The sequence below is a fragment of the Mesoplodon bidens genome (genome assembly GCF_964165515.1).
Source record: "Mesoplodon bidens genome assembly, chromosome: 19".
NCBI classification, from domain to species: Eukaryota; Metazoa; Chordata; class Mammalia; order Artiodactyla; family Ziphiidae; genus Mesoplodon; species Mesoplodon bidens.
The window spans coordinates 39,515,807-39,542,767 of NC_138179.1; the positions used below are offsets into that span (position 1 = coordinate 39,515,807).

At 61.5% G+C, this 26,961-nt stretch overlaps 2 protein-coding genes across 5 annotated transcripts; one reads left to right on the forward strand and one right to left on the reverse strand.

The window, feature by feature from the left end:
* Positions 1-5: 5 nt before the first annotated feature.
* CDK3 (cyclin dependent kinase 3) lies at positions 6-4,304 on the forward strand (the record flags this gene model as incomplete). 4 transcript variants are annotated; one of them, XM_081219876.1, is made up of 8 exons in its annotated part: positions 6-99; positions 765-895; positions 1,193-1,323; positions 1,399-1,519; positions 1,612-1,782; positions 1,865-1,966; positions 2,243-2,446; positions 3,600-4,304. In XM_081219876.1, the coding sequence occupies 8 exons, from the start codon at positions 6-8 to the stop codon at positions 3,723-3,725; spliced, it is 1,080 nt and encodes a 359-aa protein (XP_081076002.1). In that variant the 3' UTR covers positions 3,726-4,304. The 4 variants fall into 4 exon arrangements, with proteins under 4 accessions (XP_081076002.1, XP_081076000.1, XP_081076001.1 ...); XM_081219874.1 differs by lacking the exon at positions 6-99 and having other exon boundaries at positions 104-895; XM_081219875.1 differs by lacking the exon at positions 6-99 and having other exon boundaries at positions 104-895; positions 1,196-1,323.
* A 332-nt stretch (positions 4,305-4,636) lies between these two features.
* EVPL (envoplakin) lies at positions 4,637-21,304 on the reverse strand. Its single transcript, XM_081220478.1, is given in 23 exon segments — positions 4,637-8,322; positions 9,030-9,122; positions 9,228-9,338; positions 9,627-9,710; positions 10,424-10,574; positions 11,123-11,316; positions 11,447-11,585; positions 11,673-11,851; positions 13,182-13,354; positions 13,644-13,741; positions 13,903-14,057; positions 14,399-14,545; positions 15,002-15,124; positions 16,088-16,183; positions 16,380-16,487; positions 16,579-16,730; positions 16,733-16,739; positions 16,852-16,890; positions 17,098-17,223; positions 17,980-18,106; positions 18,220-18,374; positions 18,722-18,821; positions 21,136-21,304. Coding segments are annotated over 23 exon segments (6,108 nt in total). The 5' UTR covers positions 21,234-21,304; the 3' UTR covers positions 4,637-4,869.
* Between the last annotated feature and the right edge of the window lie 5,657 nt (positions 21,305-26,961).

Sequence of the window (26,961 nt, forward strand, 5' to 3'; positions counted from 1 at the left end):
AGTGCATGCACGTGGTGCAGCGCCGGCAGGGGCCAGCAGGGGGAGCCTCGGAGCAGGCAGCCGGCCCGGCAGTGAGGCTGCGGGAGCGCAGGGTTTCTGGTGAATTCTGGGCTGGGGGCCTGAGGGGAGGGCGCTGGGGGCGCTCAGGACCTGGTGGGGGGCCAGGGACACAGTGGGGGCTGCTCCTGCCAAGGTTCTGCCCTCACAGGAGGCCAAGCGTCCCCAAACAGGCCAGGCCCAGCACCTCGCCCTGGCTATGCAGCCTAGGGCAGGACTGTGGCTTCAGAAGCCCTTCCTGACCCCTGACCTCTGCCCTGAGTTGACCCTGGCCCCCCTGGGCGGCCCCTCCGGGCAGCCTTCTGCCCCCGGGGTCCAGGCCTGGCTGGGCGGGGGCGGGGGCGGGGGCTGGGGCAGGAGAAGTTTGGGCCCTCCGGTGCTCCGTAGCCCGGCTCAGGGCAGCCGCTTCCTAGGGCCTGGGGCTTTCTGCCTGGCCTGGGCTGGGCGAGGGGCACCCCTGCGCCACACCAGGTTCCCGGGGCTGGGGCTGGGGCTTTGGTGGGCGGTGGGAGCCGGGCCTGGGCGGCCTGGCAGGCAGAGCAGGGTGAGCCCTGGGGGCCACAGGCCTCAGGAGCCGGGGTGGGGGGCGGGGCAGGGGGGCGGTGGGGGGCCTGGGCAGGGGCCGGGCAGGCTGTGCCGTAGAGGCTGGAGGGGCAGCGGGGGTGCTGGGCAGGGGTGCGAACGCCCCAGGCGCCTTCTGTTTCCAGGGCGACTCTGCGGGCATGGATGTGTTCCAGAAGGTGGAGAAGATTGGAGAGGGCACCTATGGGGTGGTGTACAAGGCCAAGAACAAGGAGACCGGGCAGCTCGTGGCCCTCAAGAAGATCAGGCTGGATGTGTGAGTTCTGGGACGGCCTCTGAGACCCCCTGGTCCAGGGGTGACCCACAGCCCACCCATCCATCCCTCATCACAGGGTTTTGTGTTCCACTCCTTTTCCGAGTGCTCCACAGTTACACGGGGGCCACAGAGGTGCAGCCGTCATGCGTCCTCACCCCGACCAGGCTTTGCCCCCGGCCGCTGGGGGTGACGGGTGTGTGCCGAGGAGCACAGAGCCCCATCGCTGGGGAGGGGGGTGGGCATCCTTAGGGAATAAGGAACACAGGTGACGCCCCCCGCCCGCCCCCCGCCCCCCAGCAGAAGGGCCTGCTCAGCTGCTGCCTCCACTGCTGTACCACTCTGTTCTCCAGGGAGACCGAGGGGGTCCCGAGCACCGCCATCAGGGAGATCTCCCTGCTCAAAGAGCTTAAGCATCCCAACATCGTCAGGTGAGGCGGGAAGGAGTGGGGAAGTGGGCCTCTCCCAGCCTGGGAGCCGCATGGTGACTGGTGTCGCCCGGCCAGGCTGCTGGACGTGGTGCACAGCGAGAAGCAGCTTTACCTGGTGTTTGAGTTCCTCAGCCAGGACCTGAAGAAGTACATGGACTCCACCCCAGCCTCCGAGCTCCCCCTGCATTTAGTCAAGGTACCGCGGGAGGGACGGGGGCAACCGGCGAAGGCTCGCTCAGCCGGCCCCGCCTCTGCTCAGCCAGCTCCTTCTCACGCTCGCTGTTCCAGAGCTACCTCTTCCAGCTGCTGCAGGGGGTGAACTTCTGCCACTCTCATCGGGTCATCCACCGAGACCTGAAGCCCCAGAATCTGCTCATCAGTGAGTTGGGGGCCATCAAGCTGGCTGACTTTGGACTGGCTCGGGCCTTCGGGGTGCCCCTGCGCACCTACACCCATGAGGTACCGCAGGACAGAGGGGAGAGAAGGGATGTCACCCGTGCACCCAGCTACCCTGAATGATGCTGTTTTCTTGTCCCCACAGGTGGTGACACTCTGGTATCGTGCCCCCGAGATCCTCTTGGGAAGCAAGTTCTACTCGACAGCTGTGGATGTCTGGAGCATTGGTTGCATCTTTGCAGAGATGGTAGGGAGAGGGCCAAACATGGCCACAGGGAGGCCACAGGGAGGCCACAGGCAGGGTCCTCTGGGGTGGGGGGTAGAAGGGGCTCTGATTCTATTAGAAATGGATTAAGGGGTGTTTGGGACTGGCTAAGGTCTTTTTCCAAAAAAGGCCAGGATTTTTAGCACAGCCCTGGGAAAGATATCTTGGAGGTGCCTCCCTGGTCTGGCCTCTTTTCTGGTATTGGATTCTGCATGACAAGGGAGTAGACCCCACACCTTCTCCCCGTCCCCGTTCCAGGTGACCCGCAGAGCCCTGTTTCCTGGCGACTCTGAGATTGACCAACTCTTTCGTATCTTTCGGACCCTGGGGACACCCAGTGAAGCCATGTGGCCAGGAGTCACCCAGCTGCCTGACTATAAGGGCAGTTTCCCCAAGTGGACCAGGAAGGGGCCGGAGGAGATCGTGCCCCACCTGGAGCCAGAGGGCAAGGACCTGCTCATGGTAGGTACAGGTGGGCGGCAGGGAGGCTGAGAAAGACCTCCTCGCGCCAGCTGTTGCTCTTGCTAGAAGTGTCCCCTTTGTCATCTAGCCTCTTATGCAGCCCTGGTTCCTTCTGAGTCCCAGCTCGTCTCTTTTCTGACTCCTATACAGTTGGCTTGTCCCCATGTGTATTGATTGCTCCACCTGGAAGCCTCTCCCATGATAGGTCCAATGTTCATCATCCCTTTTAAAACTTCTCTCTTCTAGTTAGCTTTGTTCTTATGCTGTGATATGTGCCCTTTTTCTTAGTTGCCTTGTGTTTTGGTAATTTTTTCTCGTGGACATTATTATCCCATCTAAGCTGTAAGCTTTCCCAGGCAGGGACCACACCGCCCACTGCCTCGGTACCCCCGCAATGCCTTCCATAGCGGTTACTCTTCACACGAGGCTGTTCAGAGCAGGCTGCTCCCCGCTGCCTCGGCCTCTGCCCCAGTCCTCACTCACCCCTCCGCTTGTACCCTCTTGACCCCTTGGGCTGGCCCAGGCCAAGGCTGCCCGGAGGGCCTCAGGCAGAGCTGTCCATTCTTGCCCACAAAGACTCAGAGCACGTTTCTCTCTTTAGTCTGGTGTTGGGTCAGAGGAAGGCAGGGCAGGAAGTTCATCTTCAGGCTCTGTGTCCAGCTTTCCAGAGGGCTGTGTGCGCCTCCCAACCCAGTGCCAGGAGGATGGAGTGGACTTCCCATGGAGCCTCCTAGCCCTCCATCCTGGCTACTCTAAGGCAGGGGGGTCCTTCCGCAGCCTGGCCAGGTTTAGGGATTTCTGTGTTTCTGCCCCACCCTCAAGCATGCTCCCCGGACAGGTTTGGTTCCCTCATCCTGATACCTAGAGAAAAGTCTGTCTCAACTAGAACTAGGCTGGAGCCTGGAAAGCTCCCTAAGGAAGGGGCGAGACTGACTCAGCCTCAGTAACGTGAAGGAGACGGGGTGACTTAGCAGGGCTGGACTAGAATGAAGTCTTTGTCCCCAGATTCCGGGAGTGTCTAGAACTGGTTCTCAAGCTGGGAGGTACTGGCTTTGTGCCGTCTGGGTGTGACGGCAGCTCTGCTTCGGGGCTTGGGGCCCCGGCCACCCCCGGGCCCAGTCTCTCCCCTCCTCCTCTTCCTCTTCCTCCGCAGCAACTCCTGCAGTACGACCCCAGCCGGCGCATCTCAGCCAAGGCCGCCCTTGTGCATCCGTACTTCTCGTCCACCGAGACCTCCCCGGCCCCACACCAGTGTGTGCTGGAGCGTTTCTGCCGCTGAGAAGGTGTGAGGCCTCAAAACCTCTCTCCAGCTGCTGCCCCCCTGCCTCCCCACTCACTTCCCAAGAAAGAGGACACATCTGGGGGGGAGAGCAATTTGGCATCAGCCGTCAGAGGGCTGAGTTTGGGTTTGTCCTGCCAGCAGGTTAGCGAGTTCCTGTGTTTGTTGGGTTTGCCGGTGCCGTTTCAAGATGGGGGCACAGAAGCCCCATGCCCGAGGGGGTCCGTTAGAGGCTGGGTCCCCTGGCACCAGAATGGCAGGTGCCGAGGAGAGTAGGAAGCCTGCCCGGGCCTCCAGTGAGGCCCTCCTAGTGCCCTTCAGCTGCCTGGCCCTCAGTTGCAGAGCCAGAGCCCAGGGGAAAGGGTTTCTCCCGGCTGGTCTTCCGGATTTAAAATGGTTTGGGGAAGAGTTGAGTTCCAGTTAAGAGTCCCAAGTTAAACAGGAAGCGGGCTGAGGGAGAGAGGACATCTTCCTGATCCTGGGGCAGGCCGCATGTTCTAAGTAGTTGTCTTGTCACCTAGGATATGCTTAACATTTGTTTGCTTCTGGCTTTAAGAACAGAAAATAAAACTGATGCATTCCTGAGTTTTCCAGTGTTTCTCTGCTCAGGGGGGGACACCAGGGACTTGCTGACAAGGGGGAGGTTGACAGCGGGCTGAAGACAGTTCCTGGCCTGAACTGAGAGGCCCTGAGCCGGTGGGGAGCAGGGGGAGGGCATCATCCTCCATGGCCTGCCCCCGTCGGGTCCTTCCTAGAGTCAGAGGAGCCACAGGCCTCCGAAAGCACCCCGTCCCCAGCAGGGCCAGTTGGGCGTGTCCACTCCCCAGGACCCAAGTAGTGCTGTCCCTCATGCTTATGCCCCAGACGAATCGACTCTTATGTTCCCAAATGTGAACAAGACACCAGGAGAATTCGTTTATTGGAAGCACTGGGTTGAGGGAGGAGGGAGGAAAACAGAACTGCTGATCTCCATCCAGATCAGGGGACGGACTGGGCACCAAAGTCGGGGGGAGGGAGCCCAACACCGAGAGTCAGTCAGACAGAGGGAAGACCCACCCCCTCGGATTGGGCTGCCCTGGGGGCAGGGGTGCATGCATCCTACCCTCCCCCCTCACACAAGCTCCTGTGACTGCTTTGGCCCCCGTCAGTGCAGGGAGCGCAGGCTAGCGCGGGAGGCCGAGCGGTAGCAGTGGTACCCCTCCAGCGAGGCTGGGAGGAGCAGCAGGCCGCTCAGGGGGTCCTTCCGGCAGCGCCCCATGGCCTCCTTGTAGCTCAGCCGTTCCTTGGAGATGGGGTCTGTCAAATCCTTCTCATAGCTGGCCTCGTCCTGCAGGAGCTGGGCCAGCTCTTCACTGATCATGCCGGAGAGTGTGGCCTGCGCGACGGGGATGCGGCCCGTCCTCTTGGGGTCGATGAGCCCTCCGGTCAGGTGCTGCGCCCGCAGGTACGGGAGCATGCTCTCCTGGGGCATCCAGCCCTTCTGAATGGCCTCGCCCACCGACAGCCTCTTCCTGGTGACGGGGTCCTCGATGCCGGTGAAGCCCTTCTGGGCACTGAGCAGCCTCTGCACTGAGCTGTTCTCGATCAGCCCCCTCTCCACAGCCTTGTGCACGGAGTAGCGCTCCCGGCTGAGGAGGTCCACGATGCCCCCCGTGGCTGCCTGCGCCTCCAGCAGCTTCTGCCCGGTAATGGGGTCCAGCATGTTCTTGGCCACGGCCGTCTTGATGGTGACCTTGTTGTCCGTGGTTGTGTCGTAGACGCCGGCGATGGGGAAGTTGTCCTCGCTGAGCCCGAGAGAGAAGCCGAGAGAGAAACCGGGAGAGAAGACTCTGGTGCTCTGGGGGGCCGGGGAGGCCAGCGGGGACTTGGAGATGATGGTGCCGATGGAGACGGGGGAGCAGGGCTTGGTCTCCCCGGCCACGAGCAGGGCGAACTCGCTGATGGGCAGGTGGCCGTCCCTGTAGAGATGGTACTCCTCCTTGGAGATGTGTCGGCAGCGCAGGGCGGCCTCAATGGAGTACTGCTTCCCGCTCTTGCGGTCCAGGAGCACAGTCTCCTCCCCTCGGGGACCCGAGGTGGTGACCTCGTCCCAGTCACACTCGAGCTCCTGCAGCTGGAGGTACTGGCCTCGGTCGATGATGCCCCTCTTGTAGGCCTCGTACGGGGACATGTCCTTCCCCGTCTCAGGCTCCAAGATGGAGATCTTGGTGGAGAGGTTGGTCTCTCGCGTCTGGGTCTCCTGGTTGAGCTCCTCCCGGCTCACCTTTGTGTGGAGGTCCCAGAGGGTCCTCTCCTTCTCGTAGATCTGGTCCTTCTCGCGGAGGATGGCCGTCTCGAGCCGCGAGAGCTCCTGGCCCCGCTGGGCTGCCCTCTGCCGCTCGCTCTCTGCCTTCTGGCCGAGCAGCTTTGACTCCTCCTGCAGGCTCAGCACCTGCTGCTGCTTCCGCGTCTCCAGCTCCTGCAGCTCCTCCTGCAGCTGCCTGCACTCCTGGCTCTTCCAGTCCCGGGCCTTCTGGAGCTCGGCTTCCTCCCGCGCCCAGGTCGTCCTCAGCGCCTCCGCCCGCTCTACCTGCCCCCGCAGGCACCTCACCACCTCCTCCCGGCTCTGCCGGGTTGCGCGCTCCCTGTTGAGCATCTCCCACACCCGGGAACGCTCTCCCTCCAGGACCGGGTCCTTCTCCACCCTGATCACTTCCTTGTAGATGGTCTTCTCCTGCGGTTTGGTTTTCTGGAGCACGTCGATCTGCACCTGCAGCTTCTCGCACTCCCGACGCAACTCGGTCACCTGGCTCTTCTCCCGGTCCAGGTCCCGCCGCTGGCCTTCCAGGGACTTCTCCAGGTCCGGGTCCTTCTCCAGCTGGACCACCTCCTCCACGATGACCTTCTCCTGCACCGCGGGAGGCCGCTTCTGCAGCTCCTGGACCCTCAGGGTCAGCTGCCGCAGCTCCCCCTCCACGGCCAGCTGCTTTCCGTGGTCCTCCCGGAGGCTGAGCAGGCCCTCATCCTCCTGCAGGGCGGCCCGCAGCTGCTGCACCTCCCGCTCCAGCTGCCGCCGCCGGCCCGCCTCCTCGTCCAGGCTCCGGCTCAGCCGGCTGTGCTCCTCGCGGCACTTCGGGTCCCTCCGGGTGACCACCACCTCCTGCACCACCACCTTCTCCTCGGGCCGCCTCCGCTCCAGCAGCAGGTACTTGTTCTGCAACTCGGAGACCGCGTCCTCGGCCGCCCGTCGCTTCTGGGCCGCCTCCCACAGCTCCTGGCGCAGCCGCTGGGCCTCCTGCTCCAGGACCGGGTCCTTCTCGTGGCGCACCACCTCCTTGTTCACCGTCCTGGTCTCCACCTTGGAGCGCTCCCGTCTCCACTCGTCACGCTCCCCCTGCAGCCGGATGAGCTGCTCCTGGGCCCGCCCGCTGCCATTGACCAGCTCGTTGAGCTGGTCCTTCAGGTGGTCCATCTCCCGCAGCACCTCCGGGCTCCTCTCGTGCCTCACCACCTCCTGCGTCACCTGCTTGTACTCCACCACGGGCTTCTGCGCCCGCAGGACCGCCAGCTCGGGCAGTAGCCGCCCCGCCGCCTCCTCCACGCCGCCCCTCCTGCGGGCAGTCTCCTGCAGCTCGGCCCTGAGCCGCACCATCTCCCGCTCCGTCTCCGGATCCACCTGGAAGATCTCGTGGACACGCTCCTGCAGGTCCACCCTGGGCTTCTGCTTCTCCTCCGCGCTGCACTTGCTGCGCAGCTCCTGAAGCTCCCCGGCCAGCGCCTCGTTCTCCCGCCTCTCCGCCTCCAGGCGGCTCCTCAGCCAGGACACCTCTTGGAGGAGGCCTGGGTCCTGCTCCACCCTCTTCACCTCCTTCACGATCACCTTCGGCTGCACGGCCCGGATCGCCTGCTCCAGCTCCGCGATGCGAGCCTGCAGCCCAGCCACGGCTGCCTCCGCCCCCTTCCTCTGCGCCACGTCCTCCTGCACCTGAAGCCTCAGGGCCTGGGCTGCCTTGACCATTTCCAGGTCCTTCTCCACCTTGACCACCTCTTTCACCACGACCTTCTCCTTCACGCTCGCCTCCTTCTGCTCAAGGGCCAGCAGCTCCGTCTTCAGCGCCTCCAGTTGGGCCAAGACGGCGGTGTTCTCCCCCCGCAGGAGCTGGATCTCGCTGCTGAGCTGGGCCACCTGGCCGTCCAGGCCAGGGTCCCTCTCGATCTGGGTGACCTCCTTGGTCAGCAGGTGAGGCTGCGTGGCCTTCCTCTGGTTCTCTAGCTGCACGACCTTCTGGGCCGCCGCCTCCAGATCTGCCTGCAGGCCAGCCCGCTTCTTGCCCTCGTCCTCCACCTGGGACTTCACCCTGGACAGGTTGCTCTCCAGCTGGGGGTCCCGGGAGAACTCCACCACCTCCTTCTCCTCCAGTTTCTCCAAGGGCCGCTGGGTCTTCAGTTGCAGCAGCTGGTCCCTCTGCTCCTCTAGCTCGCGCTGAACCTGGGCCACCCGCTTCCTCTCCTCCTCCAGCTGGGACTTCAGGGCCTCTGACTCCCTCTGGGCTCGGGCTGGGCTCTCGGACCCCTGCCGTGCGTCATGGGTCACCTGGATGTCCTCACTGAGCTCCTTCTGCAGGGTGAGAGGAAGAGGGGAGAGTCCTGGGGTGAGGGGAGGAAAGGGATAAGCCCACCCCACCCTCCTGAGATCAGGACCCTTCCCTGCTCCCTGAGACTTCCTAGTAGGTCCTGGGAGGTGGAACTGAAGACCTGGGACGCTTGGAGGCAGGATTTTGAGAGGCTCCATCAATGCCCAGGATGTTAGCATTCAAGGCAGCGTTCAGGCCGCGTTTGCAAATAGGAAAGTCCTCCCTTCCTCAACTTTCCCCCTTCCACTTCCACCCAGGCTCCCAGAAATGGGCCCACACTCCTCTGGGGGACCCTGGAGCACGCCTCTGGGTGGGAAGAAGCTGGCCAGTCCTTTGGCCAGTCACCAAGTCATGGAGAGCACCTGGCTCCTGGTCTCTCAGGGATGGAGACCTAGGTGGCCTCTTGCCCACTGGGGCTGGATCCTAGGCTGAAGACTTTGTGGGGATTCTCTCCCGTCCCCACCGGAGCACTGCCCAGTGGCGAAGCTGTGACCGCATCGAATGACATCTCCTGGTACTAACTCTGAGATGGTCACCAGCCTGTAAGAGCTGCTGGGGGAGGAAGGGAGCAGCACCTCCCTCAGGCTGCTGAGCTGTCCCGGGGCTGCAGGCTGCAGTGGGGGGAGGAAGGGGCGTCTGCCAGGTCAGTCACCGGGCCAGGCTGCTTAGTGCGGGAGCCTCACCCCCATACCTTCTCCAGAATCCTTCCCGCAAACTCCAGCTGGTGCAGTTGCTGCTGGTGCACGGCTGCAACCTCAGCGTAGGCCTTCATCAGATTCTTCTCCTGGAGAGGCCACAGGGAGGTGGGGGAGGGCGGTGTCAGCTCCTGCCTCAGAGGCCTCGGAGCCCCTCGGTGTTGAGGAATGAGGGATACAGAGCCCCGGCTCACCTGGGCCTGGATGCTCTCCTGCAGGGGGGCCACTCGGGGTCTCTTGGGGGCCGACCCCGCCTGGGTGGGCTCCAGGGAGCAGCGGTAGGTGTCTGCCTGCAGCTCATAGTCCTGAGCAGGGGGGGAAAGGACGACAGGCTGGCCGTCAGTGGGGGAGGTGGATGGAGGGGGAGGAGGGGACTGTCAGGGAGAGGGAGAGGGAGAGGGAGGAGGGAGAGGGAGGAGGGAGAGGAGGGAGAAGGAGAGGAGGGGGAGGGAGAGGGAGGGAGAGGAGGGGGAGGGAGGGGGAGGGAGAGGAGGGGGAGGGAGGGGGAGGGAGAGGAAGAGGAGGGAGAGGAAGAGGAGGGAGAGGAGGGAGAGGGAGAGGGATAAAAGGGACAAGCTGAAGTAACTGCTTACCTGCAGGGCCGCCTGCAGGTGCTGGGAGAGGCGGGATGCCATGGCCCTGTCCTGCTCCCGGCCCTGGATCTCCTGAAGCAGCCTCTGCCGGGGCAGAAGGGAAAATCAGGAAATACCGCTCACCTGGACTCTCCTCCAGCTGGGCACCTCCAGGGCGTCAGGCAGCCAGTACCGCCCAGAGGCGGGAAGGGCTCTGCAGTTATCCACCGTGGCCTCTGCCCAGGACATTTCACCCCTCCACACACACACACACCTGGCCACGCTATTTATTCCTCAGGCCTCAGCCTGGGTGTCAGTTCCTTCCAGGCTGCTTGCCCCGACCCCCATGCATGTCCTGCAATGGGCTCCCGCAGTGCTCTGGCTTCTCCACCAAAGCACTTAGCAGCGTCACGGCCTGGGATGCACCGGCCTCCGCCTCGGACTGTGGGCTGCCTGAGGCCGGGCTGTACCCCCGCCCCTGGTTCATTACCAGCATGTAATAGGGGCTTGGCAAGCATGAGGAAGAGGATGCAGTAGGAGGGGGGGGACCCTCAGGAGCATAGGGCCCACTGTCCACCTCGGACCAGACAGAGAAGGGCTGGCTGTTTCTGTGGGCAAACTGGAGCATTTGGGGTGGGGGGTGTGACACAAGGCCTTCTGGGGTCTGAGCTTTGAGGTCATTAAAACACTGGCCACTAGAGGGCCACATGCACACAGGCAGCTCTCCCTGTTGGGGAGGTGGCCCGGGAGAGCGATGCGGCTTGAGGGCCCAGTTCTGGGTACCGGCCCCCAGGTCGCCTGCAGCCCCAGCTCCTCACCTTCTGCACCTGCAGCTTGTAGGCAATCTGGCTGGGCCCGTCTCTGGGCCGCACCTCATTGCGGGGCAGGTGCTCCAGCCAGGAGTTCAGGTTGTCCCTGCAGTTCTTGAACCGCTGGTAGGTGAGGCCAGCGTCCTGCGCCATCTTCTCCCTGCAGGAGGACGAGGCCCAGAGCAGAGGTGAGAGCTGCCCTCAGGGGACAGGTGAGGGGCGCACGGAGGAGGCTGGTGGGTGCCTCCCTCCCTGGGACAGTTGGGGAGGGCTGAGTGACCCACCATGCCGATTCCCTAACTCTGGCCCTGTGCTGGAGCTGGGCATTCAGAGATGGACCGGACACTCTCTGCCAGGTACCACCTGGGAGGTCGGTGCCGTTATTATCCCTTTTTTTTTCCTTTTTTAATTTATATGGATGCGCCTGGTCTTAGTTGTGGCACATGGGATCTTCATTGCCGTGTGCGGAATCTTTAGTTTCGGCATGCGGGATCTAGTTCCCCGACGAGGGATCAAACCCGGGCCCCCTGCATCGGGAGCGTGGAGTCTTAACCACTGGACCACCAGAGTAGTCCTCTATCCCATTTTAGAGATCAGGAAACTGAACCTCAGAGAGGCGAAGTCGCCAGTCCAAGGTCACACAGCTCACCAGCCGGGCCACCGTGCACCGTGGGGCTGTGCTATGAGCCGCGATGGCCCCGCACTCACCGCAGGTCCAGCTGGTCACCCACGGAGTGGTAGCGGTCCGTGAGGGCCCGCACCTGGCGCTGCTGGCGCGGCAGGTCTTGGCAGAACTCATGGAAATTACTGTGCAGCGTGCCGCACGTGCGCTCGGCGGCCTTCAGCTGGCGGTGCAGCCCCAGCACGCAGGCCTGCTGCTCCAGCAGCTCCCTCCGCTGGCGCTGGGTTAGGAGGGGACACAGCGTGACGCACCCTCATGGTTCGGTCGGACGCCACCTCCACCCTCCACCTGCCCTCAAATGCTTGGTCAGGCTGTGGCCCCCTTCTGCCAGGAGGCCACCAGCCCCTCACCTGCAGCTCGCTGACCCTCTCCTGCAGTGCACCTGGGCCTGCAGGGATGGGGGCCTCCTGCACCAGGGTGGACTCGAAGCCTCGGATGACCCTGTCCGCATCCCGGATCTGCCGCTCCAGACCCAGGGCAGCCTCGGCTCTGCCACAGAGGAGGCCAAGGGTCAGATGCCCCCTTGGCCACACCCATGCGGCCTCGCCCAGCGGCCCCCATCCCCAGAGCACTCACTTCTCCCCGTAGAGTCTGCAGAGAACCTGCACGTCACTGTACTTGTTCTTGACGTTGCTGAGGGCCACGGGTAGGTGCAGGGCGGTGGGGCCCGCAGGGTGCCCCGACAGAAACGCCTCACACTCCTGCTGGGCTGCCGCCTTCTCTGCTCCCAGGCTCTGCAGCTGCTGGGCCATGCCCTGGGGTGGGGTGGGGCTCAGGATCTCTGCTCTGGGCAGGTGGCTTCCATCCAGCCCTCCTGCCGTGTCAACCTAACTCTGCCCAGGAGGGCCGAGAGTGTGGTGGAGACGTGCTCGGGCTCAGTTCCCAGGTAGATGACCATGGGCGGGTTAACCTCTCTGACCCTCAGTCTCCTCATCTACAGAATGCTTGATGGGAGGATGAGACGAGACCCTGTGAGTCAGGAGCTCTTGCCCACCTTGGTCGTCATGTCACTATCCTGTTCGCAAAACCTTCAGCTCCCTGCCCCCTCGCTCCAGGTCAGGCAGCAAAGCCCTAGCTCCATCCACTTGGGGTTATTGCGCTGATTCTTTTATCAGTTATTCACTCATCTAGTCCATAAGCCACTGGTGCCGACTCCATGCCGCGCATTGCCTCCTTTCCAGGTTAACTGGACCCCCGACACCCCTGACGCTGTGACTTCAAAACCCAAGGACCTATTTGGAGACTGCCAGGTCCCAGGGCAGTGGTAACCAGGGCCCGGCATGGGCAGAGGCATCGCTGAGGCCGTGTTACCGCACAGTGCCTCCCCCTGCCACTCCTGCTTCCTCCCCCTGCCGCCCCAGGACCCCATCTGCAGCACCTTTCCCACCTCTGGAGCCCTCCCGCCCCCGGCCAGCGCTCTGAACCAGCTGAAACGCTACGGAACACTGCCAAGTGAAAATAACAAGTTGCACGATAACGTGAACAACGAGCTTCAAATTTTTAAAAACTGTATCCAGACAAGGTATTTGAGTAGAAACCGGTTTGGAAGGATCCAACCCAAACTGCTGCCCCCCAGGTGGGGGGGGGGCGGCTTTCACGTTAGCACTTCTGAGTCCTTCTGTGATCATGTTTATACTCCTGCAACCTCTCCAGGGAGGCTCCCTGCCAGCCACCCGGGAGAAACCACCCCTAAGATGCTCCAGGCTTCCTGCTGCTCTCAGGACTCTCGCCAGAACACCCCTCCAGCCTGGGGTACAGGGCCTTTACTCTGAGCCCTGCCCCTCTAGAACCTTCCTGGGCCTCGCTATACTTCATCCTCAGGACACCCAGACAAGTTGGGTATTATTCTGCCTTTTTTCAGGGATGAGGAAACCAAGGCCCAGAGAGGCTGAGTGAATTGCCCAAAGTCACAGAGCCAGTCAGTGGAGGAGCCAGGATGGGAACCAGCTTGCGTGAGTTCTGGACTGTCCACTCCCTTCTTCCACCTCGGGGCCCCATGGCTGCTCCCACACTTGCCTCGTGTTTACTTCGTGCACGCCCCCAGGGCCGGACCACTTCTTATCTCAGCTGCCCTGCTTCACCCACCTTGTGGCTTTGGATGCGGCCCTCCAGGTCCTCCAGTGGTGTGGTGTGGCTCAGCGGGGCCCGGATCCAGGTCAGCACCTGCTTCTCTATCTGCCCCAGGTCCTCCTCCAGCCGGGTCATCTGTGTCAGGAGCTTCTGGGCCTGTGGGTCGGCTGGGGCTGAGCTGGTTGGAGCTGGGGAAAGAGAGTGCCTTTGAGGGTCCAGGGCCTACCTCACGTCTGCCTGTCTGCCTGGTGGGCCCCTCCCTGAGTGCCTGCAGAGGGTCCTGTGTGGGGTGGGGCGGGAGGGCCATGGGCAGTGCCTAACTGAGGGAGGGACATCCCCAGGGGCTTGCCAACCCAGGAGATGGAATCCCCAGAGCAGAAATCCTTAATTCAGGGTCACCCGCTGCCTGTGGCAGCCCTCACAGTGACCAGAGTCGAGTCTACTCCCTCCCCCTGTTCCCTGGCCAGCCCTCGGTACCCTTCTGGCTAGGCTGTAAGGGCTCTGCAGCACTGGCCTTCAGGCGGCTCTGGACTGTGGTCAGTTTCTGCTTCAGGGCCTGCAGCTCCGAGGCCAGCCTGGAACAAGAAGGAGATCAGAGAAGGACGTCCCTCCACTCTCTCCCCTCGGCCCCAGCAGTCACTGGTCCCGGCGAAGGCCAGCAATGGCCTCAAACCACAGGGCCCATTCTGGGCCCACAGCCTGCCTCCTGCCCCTGTGGATCCCCAGGCAGACTCACCTGGAGGCCCTGGCCACGGCTTCAGGGTCCGGAGCTGGGATGCAGAAGCAGGCGGCTGGGGCACGTTTGGTCTCGCCTGCCGGGCCCTGGACCAGCCAGGTGTGTGGGTCAGTGTTGTCTATCAGCGTATACCGTTCGCCCTGCAGCAGCTGCACCTAGGGGGCAGGTGGGGAGGGGCTCATGCAGGCTCAGGGGCCTGGCCGGAGAAGGGATCAAGGCCAAGGTGGGTAGAGGCTGGGGACGGGGACAGGTAGAGGGACAGGAGCTGGAGCAGGGGTGCTGGGGTAGGGACAGGGACAGGCCAGAGGCAGGACAGGGCTTGGAGAGGGGTAGTGCTCGGGCAGGGGTGGGGCGGGGGGTGGGGCAGTGGCAGGAGTGGGTAGGAGGGGGAGGGGAGGGACTGGAGGAGGGAGGGGAGGGACTGGAGGGGGCAGGGGTGGAGGGGGCAGGGGTGGGGTGGGCGGGGCTGGAGGAGCTGGGCAGGCAGAGACTGTACTTCTCCCATGTCCCAGTCGCAGATGCTGTCCACGTGCAGGGACTGCTGGGGTGGGTTCCTGCGCTGCGGCAGAGGGGCCACCTCCCGGCTCCGCAGCTGCAGGTCCCCAACAGTCTTTTCGGCCACAGCCAGCTGCTTCTCCTCTGCCTGCAGGGACCCAGACAATGGGGGCTCAGGCCAGCCCCATACGTGCCCCCCAGGAGGGCCGGGGAGGGGTCTGGCCCTCATGAAGACAGGGTCTCTTAGTCAGCAAAGTAAAAGGAGCCCCTCCCAGGGCACCCAGGATCCTAGGGCCTGCTGGTTGGGGTGGGGTGGGGTAGGGGGCTGCCCAGCATCACCCAGGCCTGCAGAATGGGAGCTGGAGGGGCCTCAGAGCTCTTCTGGGCAGCCCCTGTCACATTACCGATGAGGATACTGAGGTCCAGAGGTGGGAAGGGCTTGCTGGTAACAGACCAGGCTCCTGCTGCTGCAGCAGACCTCCTTCTCCTGCTCCCAAGGCTGGGGCTCCGGGCAGGACTAAGTACCCGGGAGGCCTGAGGCCCAGACACACAGGCAGGCCCCGTTCTCAGAAGTGGGTGCAGGGGCTGGGTGGGGCCATCTCACCTCCAGCTGCAGCAGCTCTGTTGGGGCGCCAGGTGGGCCCCCGGGGGCAGGGCTGTACTCGGTGTCCAGGCTGGAGTTGAGCTTTGCCAGGGTCTGGCTGACAGAGTCGGCCTCTTCCTGGAACTGAGGTCGGTAAGTGGTCAGGGGCAGAGCTGGGGCACCCGCTGCCCTAGGGCACCCCGCAAAGCAGCTAAATGCAAACCGGTTAAACCCAAACTGCCACTTGCCTGTCGGCCTTTCTATCCAGGCACTGCAGTCTTTTTAACTAAAGTGCCCTGCAAATCAGGCATTTTGAGGTCACTGAACTTCATTTCTTTCAGTGTCGTAAAACACTTTGGTTTTCGGTCCTTCCTGCACAGATAAAGGGCAGTGCCCCTCCCGCCTCACTCTAGCACCTGGAGTCCTGGCTGGGACCCTGGGTGCCCAGGGTGCCTCAGAGTAGAAGCTGGGAGTGTGCTTTAAAGATACATCCTACAGTTGGGTGATATTGCGGAATTCTCATCAGTGGGTGTGATAATGGTATTGTGGATATATAAAAAAATGCCTTTTAAACAAAAGAAAAGGGAAGAAAAAAATCCTTGGCTTTTGTCTTTCTCAAAGTAAAATAAACCATTTTAGCTGGAAATTATTAAAAAAGAAGTCCCTGTTGTATATATACTTTTTTTATTTTTAATTTTTTTTTCTTTTTCTATCTGTAAGTCTATTATGTCAATGTTTGTCAACCCTTGTTTCATTATTGTCCCTTCTAAGGAGATTTTTTAGACATTTTTTCCCTTACTTTCCCCATCGTCACCATGAAATGTTAGTATTATAGATATGCTGTATATCCTTTACGTACGTGTATCTGTGATTTATGCATAAAAAACGATTTTTTTTTCCACCCATGAGAACCAACTTTCATCCCCCAGGAGTGATATCACCCTGTTGAGAATGTATGTGTGACATTATTTTCCCCCTGGGAACTAGTCACAACAACACAGCTCTGTCTTTTTTATTCGGTGCCTTGACCCCTGAGATGCGAGCGTGTCCTGCGGTGTCCTCCAGACACAGCCCCGTGCCCCTGCCCGGCCCTGCCCGCAGGCTCACCCGGCAGTAGTCCTCCACGTGCTGCAGTTGGCTCTCCTGGCAGATGCACAGGTTCAGGAAGTTCTGCCACTCCAACTTCAGGGCCTCCTGGTGGGCCTGGGGGCGGCAGCACGGAGTACTCGGACCGCGCCCCAACCTGGTCCATCCACCCGCCCACCCACAATGCTGGTCCTGCCCACCGTCTCCCACCCAGGTGGTGTCTCCCTCTCCGTCTTCCCAGCCCCCCTGGGAAGCTCCCCGAGTGAGGGAGTTAGGGTCCCCGAGGCAGCAGGGAGTGGGAGGGCCTTCGCACCTGGATGGGCCCCACGGCCGGGTGCCCGATCTCCACCAAGCGCTCCCCGTCACGCTCCAGCTGGTTCACACACTGCTCCTGGCTCAGCAGCTCGTGCTGCCTGAAGTGCTGGGAGAGTCGGGGAGCGGGCGGTGAGGACGAGGATGTCCTCGTCCCCCCACCTCGGCCCCCCAACTCGCCCCCACTTGCCCACACTGACCTCGTACTCCCTCCGCACGCCCACGGGGTCTGCCATGAGGTCGCTCCAGTCCTGCTGCAGGATGCACTGCTGCTGCTGGGCCAGGGTGCTCAGCTGGCGCGTGCAGCCCTGCAGGTGCGTGTACAGGCTGCCTAGGCTCTCCCCTCGCCACAGGCTGCCTTCTGTGCTCGGGGCGAGAGGCAGGGAGAGAGAAGGGGTAGCAAGAGGCACCATCACGCTGTGTCCCACTCCCGGCCCGCCCAGCCCGCCAGCCTGTCCCATCCCCCTGCTCACCAGGAGATCCTGGTATTGGCTCTGGATGCTGGCCGCGTCCTGCCTCGACCAAGGGAGAGAGAACGCAAGCGCAGTGAGAGATGGGGTGCAGGGGAGAACGTCCCCACGTCCTAGGCCTCCCGTGCCCCCCTCCTCCACCCCTAGCCCTAGAGGGCCAGCCAGGCCTCACTCAGGATCTGATGGGAGAAAGGGAACTGGGGCTGGGGCTGGGGCCAAGCAGGGATGTGCGTCCGACAGCTCACCCACCGGCCCTGTGAGGCTCTGCAGCTGCTGCCCATAGGCCTCGATCTCCTTCTTCAGGATGTTGTGCTCAGCGATCTGCTGCTCCAGCTCCGCCATGCCCGGCCCGTACAGGCCCTCACAGACCTGCTTCTGCAGAAGGGCTGGCCGCTCAGCTCTGCTGCAGGGCCTGGGGTGGGAGCCCTCCTGCACCTACCCTCCCCCTGGCCCCTGGCATCCCCATCGGCAGAGGCGGAGCTGGTCACTGGGGCAGAGGGTGGACAGGTGGGCGCCTGGGTGAATGGCTGCAGCTCACCCGGGGGAACATGCTATTCTCCAGTGGCCCTGGCCGAGGCCTGAGCATCGCATGACTGAGGACCCTGAATCTCACTGGTCCCTAGGACTCAGGGCTCAGCCTCTGAAAAGTCTCCACGCTCCGCCCTGCCTTCTGCCAGGACACCTCCAGCCTGGCTCCAGGAGCCCGTGCACACCCTGCCCTGTCCATGCCCTCCCCTGTCCCCTCGTTGTTATCACAGCACCCCTTCTGTCGTGATATCAAAGCACAATTCCTCACGTGACGCTCAGGGTGCCCGTGACCTGGTTCTGCCTACCTGCCCAGAAAACCCCACTTCCCATCGTACCCCAGGCTTCCTCCAGGCCTCTTCCTTTTCTCTGGAATGTCCTCTCCTCACCACCTGACCCCAACACAACCGAGCCCTCCCACCTGCAGAAAGCCTTCCCTGACTGCACCATCGCCTCTGCCCACTCCCTTCCCAGATGGCTAGCTGCCCCCAGGTCCAAGCACGCATCAGCCCCTGACGACACGCAGCTCTGGGTTGCCCTCTGATTGCTGATGGGTGTGACTTCCAGCTCCTTGAGGTGTCTCCGACTTTGGGGATGGCTCCTGACCTGCTTCTGCTCCAGCACCCGTGCCCAGTCAACCCTGGGCCCCACGTCAGGCGGCAGCACCATCCTCTCATACAGGGCGCGGTACTCAGAACACTCCTGGGTCACCCGCTCGTGCAGCTGCTTGATGCTGCCAAGGAAGTGGCCAGTAGGTCGGAGCTGGGCCCGGGGCTCCCCCCGGACACCCGGCGCCTCCATCCTTGAGCCCCAGCCCCCCACCGCCACCGCCCCCACCCCACTCACTCCTTCTCGATCTCCTTGGCCTGCAGGTGCTTGAGCCGCCGGGCCTTGTCCACGTCCAGGAAGAGGTCCTTCAGCAGCTCCTCGGCCTCCTTCAGGCTACGGCCCACCTCCCCTCGGTGCTGCAGGGCCTGGCCCTGCTCACTGAGTTGCCGGTCCTGCGGCAGCAGATGGCATCCTCACTGCCCGCCGCTGCTGCCTGAGCCCCACCCTGAGGGACTCTGGCCAACCTTGGTGCCCACACTGGCAGAGGGCAGGGCATGGACACCTGCGGGGCGGACTCAGGACACGGGAGGCCTGGGCCCTCAAGCCCCTTTGACCCCCCAGGTTAGGAGCCCGACAGAGGAGGGGTAAGCCCTCTCTCCCACTGTGTTTGGAGAGTGGCGAGGGAAAGACTGGACTGTCTGTCCACCTTCACCACGACAGGTGGGCACAGGAGGGACCGCCAGGCATGGCAATGGGCCTCCCAGGTGCCCACGCCCTGTCATCTGCCCCCAGGCCTCACCTGCTGCAGCTTCTTCTGGGTCTCCAGGATGTCCCTCTCCACCTGGTCGGCTTTGGCCTGCATGCGAGAGATGAGCAGGGCCAGCTCCTTGGTGGCAGCTCTGATGGGTGGTGGGGACAGAGGGCAGCGTGGTTGGAAAAGGTCCCTCTGTTTCCCTTGGGCAGAGGTCTGCCCACCTGGGTGGTGTCCCTTCCTCCACCTGCCCCGTCCTGCCCTACAGCCGGGCTCACTGCCCTGGAGGGAGGAGTCCAAGACCTGGGGAGCTCTGGCCTCTCTGCAGGAGGCTCTGTGAGATACCCAGTTCTGGGCGGGGAAGCGCTGCCTCCACAGGAGGGCTCAGAAAATGGGGGTCTCGGGTGTGCGCGGCACCGCAGAGCCAGCCGACCTCCCTGTCCTGGAAGTGTGTCCCCAACCCCGCCTAGCTCCCTGCCGCTTCTTCTGGCTGTAGGGCAGGCAGCCCGCAGGGGAGTGAGTGAATCACTGGCTCAGCCCCTAATACCTGAGACGGAATGGCTGGATCTTGGGGAGGGGCAGTTGGGCTGGCTGGGCACAGGGGAGCAGCAGCGTGTCCCCCAGCCCAACTTCCATTCACGCCAACCCTGTCTCCCCACTGCTGCCCTGGGCTCTTCCTGTGCCTAAGCTAACAAGCTTCCAGAGCAGACACACAGCACCGGGCCAGGGGGAGGCCACGAGATTGCCAGGGCACCCTTTCCAGATTTAGGGGTTCAGAGCCCAAACTGGGACCTGACTTGCCCCAGGCCACACAGCCAGGAGCAGAGTATGAGCCTGAACCAGGTTGCCAGGGTCCTTTCCCAGCCTCTGTAGGGCGCCTGCTGTGGAACTGAGCTCACTCTGGAGCCCAGAGGCTAGAGCAGACCTAATAAAAGGCAGAGTGGTCTAAGCCTCAGGAGCACAGCACCCTGTGAGGTCACAGTCCTGGGGAAGGTAAACCTTCATGAGCTGGGCCTTGAACCAGGGGGCAAAGGATAAGCCTCCTCCAAGCAGAGGGGCGGTGACGCAAAGACACAGTCTGAAAGAACTCTGACAGACGGCCTGGTTTTTATCCTTCTCCACCACTACAGCTGTGTGGTCTTGGGCAAGTTACTTAATCTCTCTGTGCCTGAGGTTCCTTACCTGTAAAGTAAGGCTCTAGTAATATCTACCTCACCGAGTCATTACGTTAAGAGAACTGATTCATCTTAAGTGTCCTGGGCAGAGTCAGAACCCAGTTAAGTGTTAGTTTTTATTCCTCTGGAATGTAGGCGCTTCGAAGGCAGGGAGGGACCTGTCGATTCGGTTTACGATGGCGTCCCCGGGGCCTAGAACAGTCTTGGCACACAGTAGGTGCTCAATAAATGTGTTGAACAAGCAGATTGCACATGAGGGGAATGATAAGCCCTCCTGGGGCGGCTGCAGCCAGAGGACAGGGCCCTAGGGACCGAGCTGCCAGGGAGCCTCCCTGGGGATGGGAGCTCTGGGTCATGAGCCCTGGGGGCGCTGCTGGGAGGAGCACACTCCACCCTGGGCAGGGAGGACAGCTCGCTCCAGTGAGTCTTAACTGCCAGTCTTTCCCGTCTGCCCAGAAGCCCAGCCTCGGAGTCGTCACCCTGGTCCCTACTGGGGTGATGGGCCTTTCATCTCCACTCCCACCTCCACAACCAGGACCCCGCGAGCCGCCACCTCCACCCTGCAGAGGGGACTGATGGCCAGTGAGTAGGAGAAGGCTGGCCAAGTCTGCATACTGTGCGGCTCTGGAGAGCTGGGCTGGGCCCTGCCGGGAGCTGGGGGAACTGAGAGAGGTTCTGAGGATGTCTGGGGCCCACGGGCCCCTCCCCCTTCCCTCCAGCACCCCCTCCACACACCCATAGGGTGAAGGAATCATCTCAACTCTGTAATAAAACTCTCAAGGCCCGAGGCGTGAGCCAGGTGGGGAAAGCTGCAGCTTGGACGTGGGGGCAGCACAGCCCTGCTTCCGGGCACCCCACCCGCCACCTCTTGGCTTCTCCGGCCTCAGTCCTTCTGCCCACCCTGTGCTGTGCCCAGGTCCCACGGGTCATCAAAATCCAAGCAGAGCATTGAGGGCAGAGCCATGGACAGGGAGACAGTCCCCCAGCCTCCCAGCAGAGGAAGGCAGCTGCTCAGGCCCCCATCCAGCACGTCTACAGTGCAGCCTTAACCCGTGGCCCTCAGGCCCCCCGGAGAATGTGGGGAGCCCCAGGCCATCCCTGGTCTCCTGCCAGGGCTGGAGCTCGGCCTGGGTCGGGGAGAGAGAGTCCAGCCCCAGGCTCTCGGCCTCAGGACACCGAATGCCAGCACTGGGCTGGCCCCGGCTCTGGCCTGCTTCCCCCCGGGTGGCTGGAGCACCTGGGTCTGGCACCACCCCGGCCCCAGCCCCCTCCCCCGGCCCCACTCACCGGCTGTGCTTGTTGGGGGACCCCTTGGGGGAGCCTTTGGCCAGGGAGGCCTTGGGGGACCCCTTCCCCTGGGAGCCTTTGCTCAGCCCCTTGAACATGGTGGTGAAGGCAGGTGCGGGTTCAGGCTGGGCTCGGCCGGCGATGGCAGGCGGGTGGCAGGCAGCTGGTGTGAGGCCTCGCTGGCTGCTCAGCTGGGCTCTGGCGAGGTGGGGCGGCCGGGCACTGGGCAGGCGGTCTTTGTGCGGCCCCTCCCTGCAGGTGAGGCAGCCCAGCAGCCGGGGCTGTGCGCATGCACCCACGCTTGCCCACACCCCCCTCACGCCCGCTCCTGCACAACCAGTTTGGGAGAAAAGGGCACAGCCCAGAGGGTGGGGCGCTCGAGACTGCCCGACTCTCAGAGGAGGTTTGGACTTGTTACACTCACACACCCAGAGCCAGACGGAGTCGGCAGAGATCACACCCAGATGCAGAAATCGCAGGGTCCAGGAGGGACAGGGCTCCAGACAGATGTGCGTGCGTGCGTGCGTGCGTATGCACGCGCAGGCTCAGGGACCGAGTCCGACCTTAGAGCTTGGGCTCAAGGTTAACAAACACCTCCAGCCAGCACGGTGCTGTCAGGCACGCCCCCACCCACAGCTCTCAGCCTGCCGGAGGGGGGCTGCTCCCTGCCAGCTCAGGGTGGGTGGGAGGCCCTGGGCTCTCTGCTCACCACCAGGGCGTCCAGGTCTCTGTTCCAGGTCCTCCACCGACATGATGGGTCAGCCAGGGGGCATTCACCCCTGGCAACTGGCACGAGGTACATTTTAAAAGTGGACAGCACCCAGCCGGCTCCCCAGAGCACCAGCCCACAGTCCTGCAGCCCGCTAGTCCTGGTGGGCTGGTTATCCCACCTGTCCATGGCTCCGGGGCCAGATACAGTCAGATGCGCATTGCTGGGATCCTCGGAAGTTTCAGAACAGCGCCAGAGGGGCCGGGACTCCTCCTGGGCGCCTCCCCCAAGGGCCCCCGGCACTAACCTTCAGGTGCTGCTGCGCCCAGGGTCTGGAGGAGCCTCCTGGGAACCCACTGTTACTTGGGTTTCCTACCTGCCTCTCCTCTCTCCCCAGAAGTGGCCCCTGGTGGCTTTTCTGGAGTCAGATGGAGTGTCTAACAGCAGTGCCAGTTTACTGGTCTTTTCCTCACATTGAGGGCCAGGGAGGTCATCTTGGGAGCTGCCTTCTCCTGTGGTGGCCCCCAGGATCTTCAAGACAGGTGTGGGTTCCTCCATTTCCAGGCGCTCATTTCACTGCCCCAGCTCAAGTCCCTTCTATAGATCTAGAGTCATTCCCTGGAACCATTACAGTTTCGGTGGAAGGAGGGTTTGAGGGCGAACAAAGGGGGAGGGATGCAGACAGGCTGGGTTTGGAGCACTGGGACATCCTGGCAGGCCCAGCTGAGGACAGAAAACAACCGAAGAAGAGATAAGGGCCCCAGCCCACTAGGGAGATCAGGGACAGAGGTCTGAGACTGGCCACGTGCCCCCTGGGGCAGAAAAGGCCCCGAGTCCCTTTTGGCTGCATCTCATGAACAACCCACTGAATTTAGCCCTGGAGAAGGGACACAGGAGTCACCATCTATCCTGGAGGGGGAGGGGCTCACAGTGGTAGTGGTGGTGGGGAGGGCAGCAGGAGCCCTTGCCCCAACAAGTAGCAACAGGGAAGCAGTGGTTTCCAGCTGTTCTTCTCCCAGATGAGTGTGATAGTGAGATGGAGCCAGATAAGGAAGCCTGGCCCAGAGGCCACTCACCCTCTGCCCCAGCCCCCCTCTCCCTGTTACTCGTGGGTGACAATTTTCTTCTAACCACTAGCTGCATGCCTGCCACTTACTGTTCTCAGAAAGGGGCCCGTTTGTTGAAATGCCTACCGGGTTCAGCAGCCAGCCCTGACGGCTGGCCTCTCACATCAAACCCGAGAGCCAGCTCATGTCCTTATCTTTGAGACCGGGCAAGTGATAGCAATATCCCAGGAGGGCCAAGACAGGAGACAGCAGCCCCCAGTCCACTGTCCTGCCTCCCCGAGAACTCCAGGCCTTTCTTGGGAGGGGCTGGTCATTGGAGGCGGGGGTCCCAGGCGGGAAAATGTCCAGACTCCAGCCCCAGGAATGGGAGCAGCCAGGGGAGGCCCCACTGAGCTGTGGCCCCCAGGTGGAGGGCAGGCAGTGAGACTGAGATCTGGAACGTTTGAGCTTTGCCTCCTGTCTGCAGAAGCACCCCTGGAAATAAGTGAGTACCATAGGGGGCCCTCACCCGCCCCAGAGATGAACTGATTCACTGCAAGAAAAACAAGGGCTGAATTCCTGGCGTGACTGTCTAAAGCCAAATCAAATCAGACCCCAGCTCCCAGACAGGGCTGACGTGCCACAGGCAGTGACACCCAGGTCTCTGAGCTGGCTGTCATTGCAGGATGATCCTATTCAGATAGCAGTAACCCTGGCCCCCCAAGACGAAGGCACAGGAGAAAGGACAGGGACAAAGAAAGATGTAGGGTTTTAAATATCTGAGGAAAAAAAAAGAGTCGTTCATTTAGAAGGCTGGGATGGAATCACCAGCCACCGTGGCCACCTGCACTGTCCCAGCCCCGTCACTCTTGAGCACTTGAAACGTGGCCGGTTTGAATTGAGATGTGCTCTTAGTATAAAATTCACACCGGACTTCAAAGACTTAGCATGAAAAAAGGATGTAAAATACCTCAATAATGTTTTATACTGACTACATGTCAAAATGATCTTTTGGATATATTGTGTTAAATGAAATATATTTAAAAAAACTAATTTCACCTATTGCTTTTTAAGTTTTTTTGGCTTGTAAACAGCAGAAGTTTATTGCTTACAGTTCTGAAGGCGGGAAGTCTGAGGTCTGAGCACCGGCACGGTTGGGTGAGGGCCCTCTTCAGGGTCATGGATTCTCGTGCTTTCCTCACATGGTGGAACGGGTGTTGCTATTTTTATTTAACGTGGCTACTAGAAAATTTAAAAGTACAGACAAGGCTTGCATTTCTGGCTCACAAAATGATAATTCTATCAGACAGCTCTGACCCAGAAGCCAGACTGGGTGACCCGTTCGTTTCAGCCTTCCCAGGCCTCCTCCTTTTGAACCAGAAAGGAGTCCCAGGGCCTGGCTTCTTGTCCTGTCCATGAGGCCTTCCCCTTGCCTGGACTTGCTACCCGCGCCCTGTGGATTGAGAGGTTTGAGATCAGTGGATCCCCAACCTCCTTCCAGCGCTGACTTCCAGCACTGCGGCAGCTCATTCACATGCCCCAGCCTGGCGCTTCCAGGCACGTGATGTGGGCCACTCACAGCTCATGGGGCCCAAGCCCGGAGCAGAAGGGCTTATCAGAGCTGAAAGCAGTGTAGCTCCCGGCTCTGAGGCTGCCATGCGTGCAGCTAGGCAACGGGGTGGCAGCTTGGACAGTGTGCCAGGGCTTAAGTTACCCACTCTCTCCTCCAGCTCATGGGGTCCTGCAGGGAGGGGCATTCTCCTCCCTGCTGAAGCAGATGGCGGCAACTGCCTACTTTGCCCTGGGAACTGTAACTTGTCAGGCTTCCATATGCTCCCTGATCAGGACAAGCTTTGCCATCTCAGGAAACTGCCCTCTGTCTGTACAAAAGCTCTGCTCCCAGACCCTTGGAGCCGAGCTGGCCGGTAACCTCTCTTGCCTTACACTTCCCTGGCCGGCTGAGGAGCCAAGGTGCCTTCACTGGCTGGGCGGAGCGGACAAGGGCTGGTGGGGTGGGGACTTCAGGGATGGGCCTCCTTCTGTCCACAGGTGCTGGGGGAGGAAGGGGCTGCGGCCCCAGGAATCCACTGGGCAGTTTGGAGGAGGCTCTCTTGGCTGCCAAGTCTGCCCAGCAAGCCTGAGAAAAAGAAATACTGAAGGTTGGCCCGGAGGCCGTGGCTTGCCCAACTAGAACAGAGCGGGCAGAAAACGGTGCTAGGTATTCCTTCTGGGCCTTTTATAGAGGGAGTCTGAAGGAAGCAACTCAAGCAAACCAACCACCCAGTCCTGCCCATGTCGTGAGAATAGGGCTCCCCATACTAGGTGGCAAGAGAGAGAACACAGAGGGGACCTCAGGAGTCCCCAGGTCCCAAGTTGGCTGGGAGGGCAAGGCCAAGGATGTCTTGGCTATCTGTCCCTCCCTAGGAGTGGTTCCCTTTCCCTACCCTTGGGCAACAGTGGCTGGCCCCAGTTCACCTGTGGGACCAGTGCTGGTACAGCCCACACCTCTGGGCCATAGCAGCAGCCTGCTGGCACAAGCCATGCCTGCATTCCAGAAGTCTGCAGCCCGCCCACTCTCACTCAGGCACTGTGGAGCCTCCAGGTCTCCCCAAGTTGCCCAACGGCTCTGGGCCTCTCTGTCACCTTGAAGACAACAGCTAGCCTTTAACAGCCAGGTCTGGGGACCTGCAGCCCTGTTGTGGAGAAGTTCAGGTTTAATGGAGGCGGCTTAGCCATGTCCCTTACAAGGTCAACAGCCCAGCACAGCAGCTGGGGAGAGAGTTATATTGGCTGTACTGAAGCAGCAGGGGTTCAGCTGCACCAAACCCCGTTCAATGGTCTGTGGAAGAAAGATTTATAAAACAAACAGAAAAATGAAAGAACGAATAGATCTTTATAGCTGAGGGGTAGGCCTTCCTCATCAGTCTTTGTTGCCAGGAAATTGGAAAGCACACAAGAGCAGCTCATTACACTCAGCCTGTTGTCCTAATGACATTGCCTAGACCTAGCAGGACTCGGCTCTGGGGAGGGAAAAGGAAAAAGACAGTGGGGCCTGCCGGGAGCAGGGAGCAGGCAGGCTATAAGCGGAAGGCTCTCCTCACCTCTCAGCTGCGCTGGCCCCACCAGCTTGGTGCACAGCAGCCTGGAGCCTGGGCTCAGGCTGCATGGCTACAGCTAGGAGGAGAAGAGACTGTTCCACGAGTTCAGTCCTAGCTAGGCAAGGGCTCCCTCTGCAAGGCCCCAGGTCAGGGCCAGGACAGGGCTCAGGGGTGAAGGTGGCCTACAGGCAGCAGTGGAGGGAGAAGCATGGTGTGCTAATGCCAGCTCCATCCGTGGGGGAGCGAAGGGAAGGAAATTCATTTGTCAAGGGCCTATTGGTACTAAGCAAGCCCTCTGCATGGCGGAGAACCAGATGACCCCATCTTCCAGGGGATGACCCCTACCCTCCTTCCATTCCAAGATGAGTGAGAGCTCACGAACATCACCAGCTTTCAGCGACCAGTTACCTGCCCGTTGTAACTGCACTGCTTCCTGCCAGAAGGTCCCTGGGAAAAGTTCAGCCAAACAGAAAGAACGTGGTTCTTTTCCAAGGGGTCATTCAACCGCACACTGAGCGTGAGGACACATAGTTGCAGCTAACGGAGGTGAACAAAACCATCTGCTGAAAAGAGGGACCACAGAGTAGCAAGGCTCCCCTTTCCAACACAATTAAAATCACCACAGTGGGTGCGGCCGAGGGAGGAATGCAGTGCCCCCTGCCTCGGAGCCCTGCAGGTCTTGACCCCAGCGTGACACAGACTCTGATAGAGCCACCAGGATCCTGCCCCCAAAACAAAAGCAACAAAACCAAACCTGAGCAGCTCGAAAAGGTTGGATAAAAGGTTCCCACAAGTGTTCCATCAGTATTCACGAGCTGAGGTTATATTTTAACTTGTACCAGCCAACAATACGGCTCACGAACACTTGGCGCTCACACGGAGGGCAGATCCCGGGCAGCGAGGGGCCGCGAGGGGCCGTGTTGGTCATTCGTGCCCTCCCGCCTGTGCACAGTGTCTCCAGCATCTCACAGAA